The sequence below is a fragment of the Gracilinanus agilis genome, chromosome 2, assembly GCF_016433145.1.
Source record: "Gracilinanus agilis isolate LMUSP501 chromosome 2, AgileGrace, whole genome shotgun sequence".
NCBI lineage: Eukaryota > Metazoa > Chordata > Mammalia > Didelphimorphia > Didelphidae > Gracilinanus > Gracilinanus agilis.
The window spans coordinates 552,262,458-552,279,663 of record NC_058131.1 but is presented as its reverse complement, the minus strand read 5'-3'; the positions used below and the strand labels follow the sequence as shown (position 1 = coordinate 552,279,663).

The window sequence follows — 17,206 nt, the reverse complement described above, 5'->3', positions numbered from 1 at the left end:
TGTTCTGTTTCTGGGAAAGAGCTTTTTGGTGATAACGATTTTTTACGCAAGTTGGGGATTTTACCTTTCCTTTTTAAATACATAGCATCTATAACAGGGAAGGGGAAAAGATAGGGTGACAACATTATTCTCAGTCCCATGAGGTGCTCAACCATTTCAGGGGCTAAAAACCATTTGTTCTTCCAAAGAAATGGGGAGGTTTAAAAAACAACCCTTAACACAAGAGAATTTTTAAAATCTAAAAAACCAAAACACTGACACAAACAGGAAAAACCATTTTGTTTGGTGGGTTTTCTGTTGGGTTTTTTTTTCTGTGTTTTTCAAGTTTATTATTTTTCTTTAGTTCATTCCTCTGGTCTCTCCATCTCTCTCTCTCTCTCTCTCGTGCGTACGCACTCTCTTGCTCTCTCTTTTTTGGTTGTGTGTGTGTCTCAGTTTTTTAAAGAACTTTGGATTTGCCGTTGGTGGGCGGCACCAGGTCCCAGAGACTGGGCCCAATGGTGGCAGGCCTGGGACCAGGGGCTGGCCCACGGCTGCTGAGAGGATCTCTGTGTTTAAAGCCTTTGAGAATAAGTTACTGCAGTTCTGGGGTGTAGGAAGGAGAGGGGCACAGGAGTTCCTGGCAGCGGCTTCCTCAAGAGTCCAGGCTAGCTAGGTTCCCCTGCTGGAGAAGGAGGGGAGATGGGGGAGTAGGGGACCCCTCTCCCTGCCCCACCTCTTGTTTGGTTAGAGTTCCAAGGCTCCCTACCCATCCTGGGCCCCAGTGAAGGGGGCTGGCCAGCTGGGAGCTCGGAGTTGTGAGCGGTGTTGCGCTCTGGATGAAGGAGGTGGGAGAGGGGAAAGGAGAGTGGTATATATATATATTTTTTTCCTTCCCCCTTCGTCCTCTTGGGTTTTCTTTCTTTTTTTTTTTTTTTTCTCTCTTCTTTTTGGCGTTTCTCAGTCAGTAGCACAGTATGGGAGGACTTGAGTTGGACAGGCGTATGTGGCTGGGGACATAGTGGGGAAGAGGCAGGAGGCCTTGGAGACCATGAGAATGCTGGGGAAGGCAGGACATGAGGAAGGAAGGTGTGTATGTCTATATGTGGGGAGGCAGGCTGTGGGAGTGTACATGTCAGAATGGGGGGCAGAAAGGGGTATGTCTGCAGGGAGGCTAGGAGCCAGGTTATGTGTCTGTGTCAGGGGAGGAGGCAGGACACTGCTGGAGGTGGGGTGTGTGAGCCCACTGAGGGTCGAAGTCTGGAGACTCCCCCAGGGTGGGCAGAGCCATGGGGTACGGGTGGGGGGTTTGAGCTCCCACCAGGAAGAGCCGAAGCGCCCTTCTCTCTTCCCCTATCTTGGTTTCTCTGTTTATAAAGCTAGAAGTGTAGAGGTAGAAGTAGTTTTTGGGTTGGAGTCCGTGTGAGGTAATCTTGCTTCCTCTTTGGCAAAAGCCGTGGCGTTGGGGACTGGCTGGCCTCCTGGGGGGGTCGGAGGGGCCGCCTTGCGCCGGTGCGCTGAGGAGCGCAGATGTGCTGCCAGGGCCTCCCGCCCACTCAGCAGCACCTCACACGCCAGGCAGTGGTAGGTACAGATGGGGATGCGGAGAGGGGGTGGCACAGCGGCCCCGGGGCCCCTGCCAAAGAAGCAGAAGGACCTCTGGTGGGCAGCAGCAGGTGCCTCCCCCTCAAACGCCATCTTGCACTGGCGGCACAGGTAGCGGTGGGTCACATCCACGGTGGAAATGCCAGTGGTACCCGCTAACAATTCATCTGCTTCCCCGGGCTCACCCTCACCCGGGAGGTGCAACTCTGGAGGCTTCAGGGGAGTTGTGGCCGCGGGCTCGGGGGGCTGGGGTGGTGGCTGGAGGAGGGTGTTGGGAAGCAGCCCGATGAGGGTCTGAGGTATCACAGGGTTCATGGGGAACAGTCCCTTTTTCATACCATAGAGCTGCTGGAAGTAGGCCCCTTGGAGCTGGGGACCAAAGACAGCTGGGGGGGCAGCCCCCCCTGCTGTCGGCAGGGGGAAGGGCAGAAACTGGCCCCCCAGCAAGGTGGGCACTGTGGCCTTCAGTGCCTTGAGGTTCTTGAGGGCATCAGTAGAGGAGGTGGTGACCCCAGCAGCAGCACACTTACGCTCATCAGGGACCTCGTCCCCTGAAGGTTCAACGGGAGGTCCTGGGGCAGGGTCTGCTGCGGCCGAGTTGGTTTGGTCTGGTCTCTGAGGTAAGGGGCGAGCTGGGCTGGGCTGGACGACCGTAGCGGCCGGCAAAACGGAGGCGGCAGCGGCAAGGCTAATGAGGCCCGAGGAGGCTGCAGGGCCTGAGAAGAAGAGAAGGGGTTAAGCAAGGGGACGGGGCAGGCCACAGAGAGCTGGTCCTCCTTATCCGTGCCATCTCCTTCCCTGTGGAATCCCGGCTCAGCACTAGCCTCTACGAAGGGCTCTGGTGTGACCCTCACCCGCCAGGGCGCCACTGAGTTACTGCCCCAAAAACGGGATCAAAGGAAGAGTGCAAACAGGGTAGAGTTAGGAAGGGCACTGGAGGGAAAGGGAGAGGACAGAGAGCGAAGAGGATGTGAGGAGGGGACTGACAAGGAGGACTCCCCGCCCACCCCCACCCTGTCCCCCCATCTCACCTGAACTGAAGGGGGCGAGGCTGCTCAGCGGGGGCTGAGCCAGAGCAGACCCAGACAGGAGTACGGGGGCCAGGCGAGGCAGGGTGTTGGCTGCCCCCAGAGGCAGCGTGGCAGCCGTGGTGGGCGCAGGGGCCTTGGGGACCAGAGGAGCCTCGGGGGCAGGGGCCAGGTCGTAGCACTTGCTTTCGCTCTTGAGCTGGGCACGCACAGCCTCCTTAAGCTTGGCCAGATGCTGACGGGAGAACAGATGGCCTCGGCAGGAGACGTAGAAGTCATACTTGACATCGCAGTAGGGGCAGTCGGTTCGGGGAGCTCCCACGGGGCCTTCGCTGCCGCTGCCTCCCCCGCCTCCTCCCGCCCCCTGCAGTTTGGCCTTCTTTTCCTTGGCACGGGCATTCTGGAACCACACCTGGATGACTCTCTTTGGAAGCCCGATCTCTTCTCCGAGTACTTCGCACTCCTGCATGGTTGGAGTGCGGTAGGCCTCGTAACAGGCCTTCATGATCTTCAGCTGCAGGCTGCTCATCTGGGTCCGGTAGCGCCGTTGCCCTAGCCCATCGGGGGTCCCGGCCCCGCTTCCGGCCCCACCCCCACCCCCTCCTCCAGTGCCAGGTGACTCTGGCTCTGCCAGACTAGAAGCTGATGAGTCGCTCAAGTCCCCTCCCGACGGGCTGCAGACCTCGGTCTCTGGAGACGCCTTGAGAGGCTCGTCTGGCACCTCTTCCTCAAGAGGTGGGGGAAGCAGTGGGGGTGTTTGGGTGGCATCTGGTAGGGGGGCACCAGCCTCCTTGCAGGCTGGCAGAAAGGCCGCAGGGCCAGTGGAGGGAGAGGCTGCTGCAGAAGGGAGGGCGAGTGCTTCTCGCTTGGAGACTTCCCTTCCTACTCCATCCTCCACTTTGCCCATCAGGAGGCCGAATTTTGTGAAGGGCACAGGGGTGGGAGGAGCGGGGGTCTTGATGGCCGGGCTGGACACACTTCCAGGAGTGCTTCGAAACTGACCCTTCCGTTCCCTGGCTCGGGTGTTCTGGAACCAGACCTGCACTACCCGCTTCTTGAGTCCCACCTCCTCAGAGATGCAGTCCAGCATCTTGCGGGTTGGGTTGGAGTCCTGCATGTACCAGCGGTACAAGATTTCCAGCTGTTCAGGCAGGATGGTGGTTCGCAGACGCTTGTCTCGAGGTGGCTCCCCATCCCCAGGCCCTCCAGCCTCACTGCCTGTGGGCGACAGGCTGCCCTCTTCATGCTTGCGCTTCAGAGGAAGCCCTGAGCCCGTCGGGGGTCCCGGCACCAGAGGGCCCCGATCTCCGAACACTAGCAGGGGGAGGTCCAAGAGGTGTGGAGGGGCGCCAGGTGGCACTGGTGGCACAAAGTGGAGTCTCCGGTGGCTGTTCAGGAGGTCCTGGCTGGTAAAGGAGGCAGCACACTGGTCACAGGTGTGGGCCAGGCAGGGGGAGCCTGGGGATGTCCCTTCTGTCTCTCTTCCCACCGACCTGGTGGTTTCTGCCTGGCACAGGTCTTCTCCCTCCGGAGACGCTGGTGCTGGAGCCTCTGGGCCTGCTGGAGGTTCAGCTCCCTGTTCTTCCTCTGGTTCCTCCTCCTCAGCTGCTTCTTCTTCTTCTTCCCCCACCTCTTCTTCCTCTTCTGGTGGCCGATCATCGTAGCATTTCTTGAGGTGCCGCACCAGCTCAAAGATACAAGAGAAGGCTGCATGGCAGCGCCTACAGGCCAAGGATCCGCCCCCAGCTCCCAAGGCGGTCACTGGACCCCCATCCCCTGCATGTTTCCGGGCCTTCTGCCGGGCATTCTGGAACCATACCACCACCACACGACTGGCCAGGCCCAAAAGGCCCGCCAGGCGCTCCACCTCCCCGTCTTTGGGATAGGCGCTGGTCTCAAAGAAGGACTGCAGGGCCTGGGCCTGGAACTCTGTGAATTTCGTTCGGGAGAAGCGCCGGCCTACAGGAGCCGGTGGGGGAATGGGGCCCTTCCCACAGTCTTCCTCCTCCTGGGCCCAGCGTCCTCCCAGGCGCAGGTGCTCCTCAGGGGGCTGGCTACCCCCAGCCTCTGGTTCGGGCCCCAGGAAGGGGGGGCAGAGTGGGGGGGCAGAAGGGTCCACAGGACCGTCTGGAAGCTTGGGCGGCTCTGCCGGGGACGGGTACAGACTGTCATAGCTCTTCCGGAACTGAGCGGCGTAGCGGCTGAGGGCCTCGAAGGGCAGGAAGCGGCGATGGACATGCTCCTCGTGGGTCTTGAGGATAAGCATGTTGGAGAAGAGCTTCCCGCAGGCTCCACACGCCAGCTTGTCCCCGCCCCCCAGGGTCTCGGGCGGGGGTGGGGCCGGAGGGGGCGGGACCGGCTGCTTCCCCTCATTGTACTGGATCACGAGCTCGAAGCCAAAGTTCTCCAGGAGGGCCTTTGCCGCTGTCCTGGCAGCCTCGTTGGCAGGCTGGCAGGGCGGGGAAGAAGGCCCCACCTCACTTCTCTCTTCCACCACTGGGGGCCGCTCTCTTTCCCGCTCCGCCGGCTCGGCCTTGGGGGGTGGGGCTGGGGGTGGGGGAGTGGGGGGCGGCAGCGACAGCACAGGGGTGGGCCCTGCCAGTGCCAACTTGGGCCCCACCTTGAGGTCATGCAAGTAGAAGGGCAAGAGCAGCTGCTGTTGCTGGAGCTTGAGCAAAGATTCGGGTACGAGAGGGAACGGTGGCAACACGGGAGGGGTGAAGAGAGGGGCCGGAAAGCGATGTAGGTCCAAGGGTGGTGGCGGCGGGGACAGGAAGGGCAGCCCCGAAACCAAGCCGCTGGGTTCAGAAGTCTTCTTCTCTGTGCCCCCCAGCCCGTCGGGCTCAGCCTCTTTGGGCTCTTCCTGGCCCCTGTCGGGTCCCTCGGCCTTGGCATCGGCCTTGGCCCCCCGGGACCTAGTCTGGTGCAGAACTGAGCGCATGTGGATCTCCAGGGTAGAGCTCTGGTTGTAGGAGACGCGGCACACCGTGCACTTGAAGGGCTTGTCTGTGGCAGCCGCTGCACTCGGGGGCGCCCCCCCCTCCCCTCTGGCCGGGGCCGAGGGATCAATGGCGGCCTTCTTCATCTTGTGCAGATGGGAGACGGAGTTGTAGTGTACCAGCAGGATGTTCTTCTGGGTGAAAGATTCCTTACACACCGTGCACTTGTAGGGCCGGGCAGGATCTAAGAACTTGTCCAGGGCGAAGTTGGTGGTCTTACGGTAGGACAGGGGATGGCGAGCATCGGCAGGGGATGGCTCAGCTGGGCGAGGCTCCCCTGGCGGCCCCTCCTCCTCTTCCACCGAGGCCATTGAGGGGGGTGCTTCTTCAGTCTGGGGGTCGGGCTGAGGGAGTGGGGAAGGGGCAGGGGAAGGCGGCTTTTCGGGGCTGGTCAAAGGCTTGTCAGGGGCCTCAGCCGTTGGCGGAAAAGGCTCCTGTAGAGGGTCTGGGTTGACTTCTGGGATCGGGTTGGGTCCTTCTCCTGAGGAAGAGGAGATAGTAGATTAGAGAACAGGTAAGGAGCCCCCAGCTCTCCTCCCCACTCTTATCTCAGTTGACCTCCACCAGCTATCCCCCACACTTGCTGCTGCTTCTTCCCTTACCCACTGCTGAGTCTCCACTGGATCCTGGTTCAGTTCCAGGAGCTGGGGGTTCAGGGCTATCCCCTATGGGACTGAGACTGGTCCCAGGCAACACTTTGGTCAAAAAGGTCATCTCCACAGTCGTGGCCTAAAAAGGGAAAAATTCCAGAGAATTCTAGCCCTTTCACCCCAGACTTCTGCACTGGTGAAGCTGGAGCTGCCCCACTACCAGATGGCCAGCCTCCCCTCTAACATCCACTCAGTTTCTGCCTTAGCCTGGGCCCTTCATCTGGTTTGTTCTCTCTGGTCAGTCAGGGCAACCATTTCAGGCAATGGCAGGGTAAAGGACACAAGCAGGGGAGGGAGCAGAATGGCCCCCAGGCCAGAGAAAGGGAAGGATGAGCCTGCTGACCAGCTACTTCTTATAGAGGGGAAGGTGATGCCTCTCTTACCCTCCCTGTCCCAGCACCCCAGAAGGCCACCCTTTTTTTCCCCTTTCCGCACCGCAGTGTTATGGCTAGAAAGGGGCTCTGGACTCCCAGGGGTTCTTGTCTCGAACTCACCACCAGAAGTAGTTTTTCAACACATTCAGGTACTACATTATGCAAGTGGCTAAGGTGGTAGTGAAGACCAGAACGTCCCAGCAGCTGCTCCTGGCACAGTGGGCACCGGTACTTGGGCTGCACAGCATGCTGGGATATGGTGTGGGCCTGTACCTGCTCGGTGGCAGGGCTGATGAAGTTGCAGTATGGACAGCAGTACACCTGGGTGGATGGATAGGTGAGCGGGACGGGCATAAGGTAAGAGAACAGACTGCTGGGCCCTTGCTCTGTGGGCATGCTGTCTGTCCCACCTGGGCTCATACACCTAGAATCTCAGAGCCTTCTGGAGTTCTCCTGTCTCTGCAAGACACTGGAGTGCTCTATGAGCTGATAAGAAAACCTTACAGGGAGGCATCACCAAAAAGCTTCAGCCCACACCTCTCCAGGGGCTCAGGGAGCTGGTACCTCCCTGCTCCTTCCCTGGGGGCAGGGCCTGAGGCCTGCTTGGAGCTGCACCCTCCTTCCCTCTTGTTTGCTCTCTCTTCCTGTTACTTCTCCAAACTCTCCTTTGCCGGGGTGTCTCTCTCTAATTCCCCCCCACCCCCTCCCAACCCCCTTTTGGGCTTAGCTTTCTCTCTAGGTCCCTTCCTGGCCCCAGCAGACCCTGCCCTCTTGGCCTGGCCACTCCACCAAGCCATCCACCACTTAATTTGGATTTCTCCCTCTGGCCCCAGCCCCCGCCTACACCTTCCCCTGCCTTTTCCCTTTCCTGCTCCGGCCTCTTGGCGCTTAGGCCCGACCCTGAAGCCCAGCCTGCCCCTACCTCTTGTCTCTTCAGCTCTCGCTTCTGCGAGAGTTGTTCTAGGAAGGCCATACCTGCCTCTGTCGGAGCCCACTCATCCTCCCTCCGAATCGGCTCAGCTCCCACTCTTTCTTTAACTTCTTCCTTTTTTTTTTTTTTTTTTTTTTTTGGTAAACAAACACCACAGCTCCCCCAGTGGCCAGCGGCCCAGGAAAATTCTGGCCTGGCCTCCTCCCTCTGGCTGAGGTCCCCCTCTGAAGGGGCGGGGAGAGGGTGGGAGCTCTGTCTGGATGAGAGAGTCCTCTCATTTTCTGTCATCACAGTGCCTGGGCCCTGTTCTCTCTACCAGGCCTGTGCCCCCAAAGCCGGCCCATCTCTGTTGCTGCAGCCCAGAATTCTTCACTTGGGTTATTTACTTTTTTGGTGTTGAGCTGGTAATGGGGGGAAGGCAAAAATGGCTGAAGAGACCTTTAACCAACCCCTAGGCTCCCTGTACCTAGCCCTAATGGGGTGAGAAGGCCAGGGATTGGAGCTGCTGGGCACAGCAAGAGTGACCACAATGCTGCATCTGCTTTGGCCACCCTGCCCTGGGATACAGCTCCCAGCACTGTTCCCAGCCTGTTCCAAGGGCTAGAGAGCTCTTTCTCATTTGGGTCTGTTCAGATTCAAACTGAAGACATGGCAGCTCTGCTCCTTACATCCCCTCTTTTACTTCGGGAACCTAGAGAAGCCAACTTAAAGTGTATAGCCTTGGGGCAGCTGGGTGGCTCAGTGGATGGAGAGCCAGGCCTGGAGATGGGCCAACCCAGATTCAAAAATCTGGCCTCAGACACTTCCCAGCTGTGTGACCCTGGGCAAATCACTTAACCCCCATTACCTAACCCTTACCACTCTTCTGCCTTGGAATTAATACTAAGACTGAAGGTAAGTGTTTAAAAAATAAAGTAAAAAGCTTCCAAAGCCTCTTAATCTCCTGTGCTCCTGGGCTAAAGAAGAGCACCTATGCTCTGCCTACACCAGGCGTTTTAGGCACTCAATTGTTTCTGCCCTGGCAAGTGATCTAAGCTGGGTGTCTCCACTCCCTGGGGCTCCTCCTGCCTTTCTCTCCCCAGGAAGTAGAGGGAAGTGATGCCAGGTCAACATCTGAAGAAAAACTGCCACCTTCAAGGCCCCAGGCCTGTGATCTCAGGACTTCTCTTTCAGCCTCTGGCTGAGAGCTCTTTTCCCCTTCATTCCTCCCCTCTCTGCTATCTTCTCCTATTCTCTCTCTTCCCCCAGCCCCTCCCGAGTCCCAAATCAGCTTCTCCTAGACTCTTGCCCTTGTGCTATCTCCACCTTTTCCCTATTTCACATCTAAGGCCATTAAAACTCTTTAGATTTTTCTCTGGCTGTGGCTGAATAAAAGCAGTTGGTCTTATGCCGTATGTGAGAGGATTTTGTAAATGAAAATCTTATGTAAATGTTACCTAGTATTATTGTATGTGAACATATTAAGGGAAATAAAACCACTTATTTAAAGAGTATGAATCTGTTCTGGCCTATAATTCTTTCTCTGTAGAACTCTGTACAGATTAGAATTCCTCCTTCTGCCTTTCTGAATCATATAATTCCTAAATAAAGCCACCTTCCCCATCCAACCCTTCCCAGTCATCCCAATTCTGACCACAGTCTGGTTGGTATTGTCCCCCGAAGGGCCAGTTCTATTCTCTGCCTCTTCAGAAGCTGAGGATTGAAGGAAAGGAGGTTCAGAATGAGTTTAGAAAACCCAATTTATTTTATTTATCTTTTTCATATCCTCTTGCCACTTATGATTAGTGCAGGACAATCGGGGAGATGGGGGAAGAGAGTAAGCATTTATAGAGCACCTATGTGCCAGGCACTGTGCTAAGCGTTCTACAAATACAATATTAAGGGGCAGCTAGGCAGCTCAGTGGATAGTGGGGCAGTGGTCCCCATCTTTAACTAGAGACCCTTCCCATAAAAGACTGAAGACATTCCTGGCCTGGAGATGTGAGGTCCTGGGTTCCAATCTGACCTCTGCTACTTCAAAGCTGTATGACCCTGGACAAGTCATTTAACCCCCATTGTCTAGCCTAGCCCTTAGCATTCCTCCACCTTGGAACCAATACTTAGTATAGATTTTAAGATAGAAGGTAAGAGTTAAAAAAAACAAAAAAAACAACCAAGTACTCTATTATCTCATTTGATTTCTCATAAATATCTCTGCACGCTCCCCAAGACACACACCCGCCCCCTGCATGTACAGCAGTGCCTCGTTTAGCAAAGCTCCAATGGAGACCTCTGGGGATTCTGAAAATAGACTAGGGAGAGCCAAATAAAACCTCCACAAGGCTGCCAGACTGGGGGTACCATCATGCCGCCTTCTCTTGTTCCCTTCAAATCCACTGTTTCCTTCCCACAACTAACTTAGAGCTTAGTCTTCCCCTTCAAGGTCCAGATGCCTAGCTTGGAGGGGGCAGCTGCTGACCAGCCTTGACACTGTCCTGGTTCTGGGTTCTGGGGGAGGACAGAGAGTTTGGGAAAGGGGAGGATAGGAGCAACTCACCCAATGGAGGGGCCTTGTTCTGAGTGTTTTTCTCTGCAGTAGGTGGCTCCACGTGGGCAGTAATAGGAACTTTCCCTACAAGGGGGTAGCAGGGAAAAACCAACTCAATGGGACAGCAAGGGTCAGTGGAAGAAAGGGAAGGGAACAGAGGAATAACTTGGACAAGCTTGGGACAGATATCAAAGTAGTCAGGAAAGAAGAATTATATGAATTTTATAAAGCAGAAAGAGTAGGAGGCCTGAGAAGAAGAGTTACTGAGGGGTGAAGGAGAATCACAGAACTTTAAAGTGGGAAAATTATCTTACACTCCCTGATTCTGTGACTCCAGGCAGATCCCATCACTGAGGGAATAGCCTGGACTACCCCCCCTCACAGGATACTTTGCAGCCCCTTCGGGCCTCCCTAAGTGTGAGTTGCTGTGACTCCCTGAGGCCACAGGGCTCCTTGGGACAGAGCCAGGCCTCTGCACTGTTCCTGGTTCCTCTCTGGAATGATCTTGTCTTTGGGAGAACACCAGGCTGGGCAAAGAATGGAGGAAAGGCAGAGGTTCTGAGAGGGAGGGACTTCAGGGAATGGCAGAAAGATAGCACAAAGCAGGGGCTGCTGGGCCTGGAGAGGAGATTACCTCTAGAGAAAGAATTGACAGATGTGTAGGAATTTATTTTCGTTGGCAGCCTAATTAAAGTGTTAAAGTTCCTTAACTCCATTCAGCCCTGCGCCAAGATCGTTAGCTATTGATCCGAGCCCCTCCGGCACTTAACTCCAGCCAGCATATTGGCAATTCAATTAGCACCAGTCAATGCTGCCTGTTCCTGGTTCCTGCTGCCAGCGCCCTTGCCCATCTTTGTCTCTGGAGAGTTGGGCACCCACGGCCCTCCCGACCCCATGTTCCCCTCATTTAGCTCTCAGTGTCTGTGGCCCCCATCTTTCACTGGAGGCCCTTCCCACAGAAGCCTGACACAGTGGGCCCCACAGAAGGCCTAAGACTGGCCCCAAGGCAGAGGTCTTAGAGCAAGTGGGAACCAAGGCCTGTGGGTGTCCCTTCCCCACCTTTCCAGGGTTTGAGCCTATAACCCTTAAACTTTGTCCAGCCCACAACTCCCCCTCGTCCCCTAATGTTGCTAGGAGACCAGCTTCCTCTGAGAAGTCAGGAAGTGTTTCCCTCACAATTCCTTAATTCCCAGCCCTATGCCAGCAAGGCCTCTCTCTCCTTTCTCTCCAAGCTGCTGGCTTGCTTTGTCCCCCGGGGCACACACTGGGTAAGTCTCCATTCTTTTGGCATTGCTACATCTCCTACCCTCCCCTCACAACCTCTCCACCTCCATCCTCCCTCAATGCCTTTTCCCTACTTGCTTCTGACTCCTCAATCCTTCTCCCATTCCCCTTGGCTGGGGCACGGCATTTTCCTTGCCTCGCCTCCATGCTCCTTGGGCACCTCCACATCGGCTCTGGGCCGTTCCAGAGAGCCTGCGCCACCCCGTCGCCCCGTGTGTCTAGCCCCTGCTCTCTGGCCCGCTCGTCCTCACCAAGAGTTCTGGGCTGGCCGTGGCTGAAGCACAGGATACTCTGAAGGGCCGAGAGTCCTTCCTCAGCCACTCGTCCGCTCTGCAGCAGCTGCAGTCGGCGTTGGGCCTGGGCATCTCGGTGGGCAGGTGCCCGCAGGTGTTGCAGCAGAGCCAGTCGGGAAGGTGTCTCCCACGCACACAGAAGACATCGGTAAAGTCCCAATTCCACCCCTGCCTCTGCCCCTTCCATCTCCATCAGGAACTAGGAGAGGAGGACAGAGTTTAGGCCTGGGAGACAAGCACCAAACCCTCACGTCCTCCCTTGCCTACCCTCAAAGGAAGACTCCCCCCAACCCTCCTCTGCAGGCCCCCTACCCACATGGCCTCTCTGGGGCAAAGCCTCCCTTCTCCCTGGGCTCTAGCCTCGTTTCTTTCTCACTGTGGGCCCCTATCTTGAGTTCCTTATCCCCTCCCCACCATATTCCATCCTCCCTGAAGGCACTGGCCCCTCTTTCTTTTCTTTGGTCCCCCGCTTCTCCGCCTGGTCTTTCCCCCTCCCTGTACCAGTTACTCTTCCCTCCTTATGCAGCCCCCAGCCCTCTCCTTGGGGCCTCTCTTCCCACCCCGGGGGGGGGGGAGCCCTGAACGTGTCCCTCCCCTTGTTAACCTTATAGACTTGGCTGTTCTCCTCGTGAGTGCCGCCCCGGGCATGGAGTTGCATCTTCTCCTTGCTGTTAGACTCAAAGTCGCAAAGGTTACAGCGCAAGTGCAGGGGAGAGACAGGCCCATAAGGGGCGCCCTCCCCCAGAGCGGGCCCAGGGGCTGGGGCAGCCCCACCGCCCTCCCTCAGGTGAGCTACCAGCTGGTACTTCTGGGCGTGCTTGTCCGTCTTGAGGTGCAGCTGGAAGTTGGCCTTGAGCTGAGTGCCGTAGCAGCAGAGCTTGCAGCGATGGGTATCTCCGGCCACCTCCTTCCACTCGGCTTCGGGGAGGCTCCGGCCCAGGGTGCAGTGGTACAGCAGCAGCTCCAGGCTGTCCGTGCTGAAAGCCTGGCACACTAGGCAACGGAACACTTTCAGCGAAGGGTCGTCATCTGGCGGGGGTGAGGTGGGTGGGCCGTCCATAGCGGGCCCCAAAAGCTGGTTTGGGGGTAGGCGGGGTTCCGGGGAGAGGCTGCCGGGGGCTAGAGAACAGGGAGAGGCAGTGGGTCAGGGGAATGGGGTTGTCCTGGGGCAGGAGGTCAGGCTGATGGGAGCAGGAAGGTGACACCAGAAAAAGGGAAGATGGCCCTGGGAAGAGAAGGAAGGGGCAGGAGGTTTCTAGGGAAAAGGATTCAAGTGGGGGAGAGTAGAAGAGACAAGAGACATCAGAAGGGGGAGAAGAGGGAGGAACCAAAGGGGAGTCTTACCAGGAGTGGGGAATTTCCGGGTGGGGGGACCCAGGTGATGGAAGCCATTGAGGAGCAGCTGGGCCTCCAAGGGCTTGTCAGGCCTCAGCCCCGGGCCAGGCAAGGGGGCCGACGGCTGGCCCAGGCCCTGTGGCCCGTAGTATGGGAACAGCTCAGGTGGGTTGGCAGAGGCCGCTCCAGGAGGCGGGGGTGGTCCCGGGCCCACCAGCCCAGGAGGCAGCCCCAGAGGCAGCCCCTGATGCAGCAGCAGAACGTTCTGCATGTGCTTCTCTGAGGTCATGTGGATCCGAAGGTTCCTGGAGATGTTGGTTTCGTAGCTGCACACCTTGCATTGCCAAGAGGACTTGGCCTTGGGCTCCTTTTCCCCAGGTGGGGCTGGAAGCGCCGCCTCGGTGGGGCTCCCCTGCCCCCCCGGCCCGGCCTGAAAGCCCTGGAGGTTGGCCAAGTGCTTGTCAGACTGCATGTGGATGCTGAGGTTGCCCTTGGTGGTGGTGGAGTAGTTGCAGACCTCGCAGCGATAGGGCTTGTAGCCGCAGTTGTAGCTCTCGCCCCTCGCCAGCCTGGGGTGCGCCCCTCCTGCGCTGCAGTAGCTGCAGTGACTGTTGTTCTCTGGGTGTTTCTCCCGCATGTGAACGTCGAGGGTCTGCTGGTACTTATAGTGCCAGTTGCACTTGGGACACTTGAGGGTCTTGCAGGAGTTTCGAGAGTGCAGCAAGGACATGTGGCTGGAGAGACTGAGGCCCTGGAAGGCTGGTGGGGCTGGGGTGTAGTCGTCGGCCAGCCGGTAGGGCCGGGGTGGGTCGTTGGGGTCTTCGGGTGAGTCGGCCTGGGCCGGGAGAGCGCCCCCGTCTTTGGGGGAGGGTGAACTTTGGTTGAGAGGGGGGCAAAGTCCCCCATCCTCCTCTTGCCCCTCAGGGAACCAATCTGGCCCTGCCTGGCCCGCTGCCACTGGCGATTCTTTGGCTTGGGTTGGGTTGGGATCCCAGGCAGTTGGGGTGGCGGGTGGAGAAGGTGGGCTGGGGGCCATGTCTTCCTCAAGGGGCAGCGGAGGGCCTTGGTTTCCCACCTCAGGGGGACAGTCCGCATCCTGGGCTACATTCACCATTCCACCCACTGCTCCATTGCTGAGGGGTGCCATGGGCAGGGGGCCAGGAGATATTTTTGGTTCCAGAAAACTGACAAGCGCTGCGGACCCCTCCTTCCCCTCTTGTATTACAGCTGGGCAGCCTGGCAGGCTCTGGTGCTGAGCTGCGGCCAGCTTCACCCCATGAGACTGAGCATGAGCCACAAAAGCCTCGGGCCCACCGAACCCCAGGCGGCACAGCAAGCAGAGCCAGAAGAGCTCCCTGGGGTCTACGTCCCCACTCCCTATGGGGCCATCTTTGGGATCTCTGGGTGGGAGTGGGGCTGGCCGGTAGCTCCGGAAGGCTCCATCCCCTCCCTCGCAGGCGGCCAGAGGGGGCGCTGAGGTATTACGGGGCAGAATTTGGTCAGAAGAGCTAAAGCCTTGAATTCGGTCAAAACCGTGTTGGATGTGGAGGACAGTGAGGTGAGTGGAGGACGGGCAGACTCGGAGAGGCAGGCCGGACTCTTCCTCAGTCCCTGACTCACCCCAGGGGAAGCCCTTTGGTAGCAGGAGCTCACTGTTGCCAGAGAGAGGCAGTTCAGCCAAGAGATAGGCGGCACCATCTTCAGTGAAGAGCAAGTGGGCACTCAGGTCTTGGGGAGGGGGCTCTGCTTCTTCCTCCTGTATTTTATCTTCCTCCTCCTCCACCTCTGCTCCAAGCTCCTTTGGTGGGACGAGGCCACAGCCTGGCTCCAGTGGATGCTCCCTGGTCTCCTTTGGTGGGACTAGACCACAGCCTGGCTCAAGCTGGTGCCCCCCAGGCTCTGAGGGCCTCATGCTGTTAGCGGTGGCAGCAGTGGGGGGATCTTTGGTGGCAGATTCGAAGGATGTGCCAGAGGAAGGGTCCTGAGGCGGGGACGGGGCATTATGCCCAGGAGTAGAGGTGTTGCTAGCAGTGGAAAGTGAGTTAAGGGTGGCCATGGCAGACGGAGGAGCACTGGGGGGTCATCTCAGCGTGACAGCCAGCACCCTGAAAGATAAGAGAGGAAGACAGGTTTTGGTGAGGGACAGGATGTCAACAAAAAAAGATGAGAGGGGGCAGCTGTGTAGCTCAGTGGATTGAGAGTCAGGCCTAGAGATGGGAGGTCCTAGGTTCAAATCTGGCCTCAGACTCTTCCCAGCTGTGTGACCCTGGGCAAGTCACTTGACCCCCATTGCCCACCCTCCCTTACCATTCTTCCACCTAGGAGCCAATACACAGAAGTTAAGGGTTAAAAAAGAAAAAGAAAAAAAAGTAAAAAAAAGATGAGAGAACAGAGGTTAACACGGAAGGGGGAAGATGCATATCCAGGTATATTTTAGATCTTATTTTTGAGAAAAAGTCTCAGTGTATTTTACGTTATCTAGAGCTCATCTCCCCAGGCTGAACCATTCTACAACAAACCTGGGTTTGGCAACCTATGGCCTACTTGCCAAAGATGGAACATGGGCTGATTTCCATTGGTACCCAAACCACTACCATCTCTTTCTCCCCAGGGCTTGTGAAAGCCACTACTGCTCCTGAGAATTAAAGGCAGAAACTCACTCTACTCCAAGTCAAAAGCTCACCAGCTCCAAGCTTTTTCTAGCTGACCTCTAGGGGAAAAAAAAAAAAAAAAGATATTTTCTTGGTATATCACTTATCAAAGAATGACAGTCTAAAACCCCCACAGCCCAGGCCCAGGGAAAGGGAGATATTTAGGACATAATCAGGTCCAATATTCCTTCTACCCTATCATAAGTTTACCAGCAAGGCAACATTTTTTCCCTTTCAACCATAATTATTCCTAACATTCCTCCAAAATAGCCTCTGATCTCAAGCCTCCTCCAAATTCATGAATTCAGAGCTTCCCCTTATGTTCTCAACATTTCCAAAGTTCTATTTGAACTTTCTCCAATTCTAGTTATGTGATGATTCAGAACTCCTGAACCTTCAATATCTACCAAGAAGCCAGAGATGATAAGCCAGACGAGGTTCAGAATGAAGAAGATGGTAAAAAGATGAACTATGAAGGTTCTTTTGGTCCTTAGAACACTTCTGCCCTTCACCTCTTCAGCTCCTAGCCTGGGGATGAGATTCTCCCCCTTTTTTTTGGCTTCTCTCGAGCCTGGGGGGTGGGGGTGGGGGAGAGGGCAGGTAGCCAGGCATGACTTTGGGACATTAAGGAGCTCCAAGTGGGACTAGATTAGCATGCTAATGAATATGCAAATAAGCACCTGAGAAAGGAAGAATATGGGGAGGAGACTGTGGCCAGGGGGCAAGACTGTTCCCAAGGTAACGATAGATTGGGGGAAGGAGCCTACCAAGTTGGGGAAGAGTTTTCCTTTTATAGAACTCCTCCAGGACAGGGGATCAAAGTATATTTGACAATGTAAAAAGTGTAAGGGGTAAATCTGCCCTGCCCATCTTTAGATTTAATCTCATTAACACAAAAACCCACTTTCCCCTGGGCTTTTTCCAGCTTTACCCAGTATACAGGTGGGCTCTACCCAAGAAGAGATGCTAGTCTCACCCTTAATGGGTTCCCAGTACCCTCCAGTGGGCCACAGACCCTACTGATGCTCTCAGCAACTCTAAGGGAGGACTCTGGAGAATGGAAAAGTAAGCAGTGGGCTCCCCATCTAGGCTCAGGGACTCCTAATCTCTTGGCCTGGCTTCTGGGTGAGATGGAGGCCAAAGGGGCAATGGGGTTGGTAGGCAAGCTGTTTAAAATTGCAAATCTCTTCTCTATCCCTCCTCCTCCCCTGGAAATAATTTCAATTGCAAATTCATCTCTGCCTCAGTGCACCCCCCCCCTTTCACCTTCCTAGTCCCCTCCTCCTCCCCTTCTCCTCTTCCCTGGGGTTCTCGCCTCATCTGCATCTTCCTCCAACCCAACCTCAGGAAGAGGCATGATTTTTCATCTCTTCCTTTCCTCTTCTTCCTTCTCTGTGCCATCCATTCTGTCTCAATCTCCTGATGTTTTTTTTTTTTTTTGGATGAGATGCAAATTAGAGAGATGGCGGACCTCACACTCAATTTCTTTCATATTGTCTCAGGCTCTGTCTTACTGGAATTCTTCCCTTACTTCCTGCATCTTAAGGGCT

At 56.3% G+C, this 17,206-nt stretch overlaps 1 protein-coding gene across 1 annotated transcript; it reads right to left on the bottom strand.

The window, feature by feature from the left end:
- Positions 1-376: 376 nt before the first annotated feature.
- On the bottom strand, positions 377-15,172 carry ZFHX2 (zinc finger homeobox 2). The gene is made up of 9 exons (XM_044665238.1): positions 13,015-15,172; positions 12,275-12,789; positions 11,629-11,869; positions 10,103-10,177; positions 9,200-9,258; positions 6,756-6,956; positions 6,214-6,340; positions 2,616-6,089; positions 377-2,300 (listed from the first exon to the last, which is right to left on the bottom strand). The coding sequence occupies exons 1-9, from the start codon at positions 15,059-15,061 to the stop codon at positions 1,351-1,353; spliced, it is 7,689 nt and encodes a 2,562-aa protein (XP_044521173.1). The 5' UTR covers positions 15,062-15,172; the 3' UTR covers positions 377-1,350.
- Between the last annotated feature and the right edge of the window lie 2,034 nt (positions 15,173-17,206).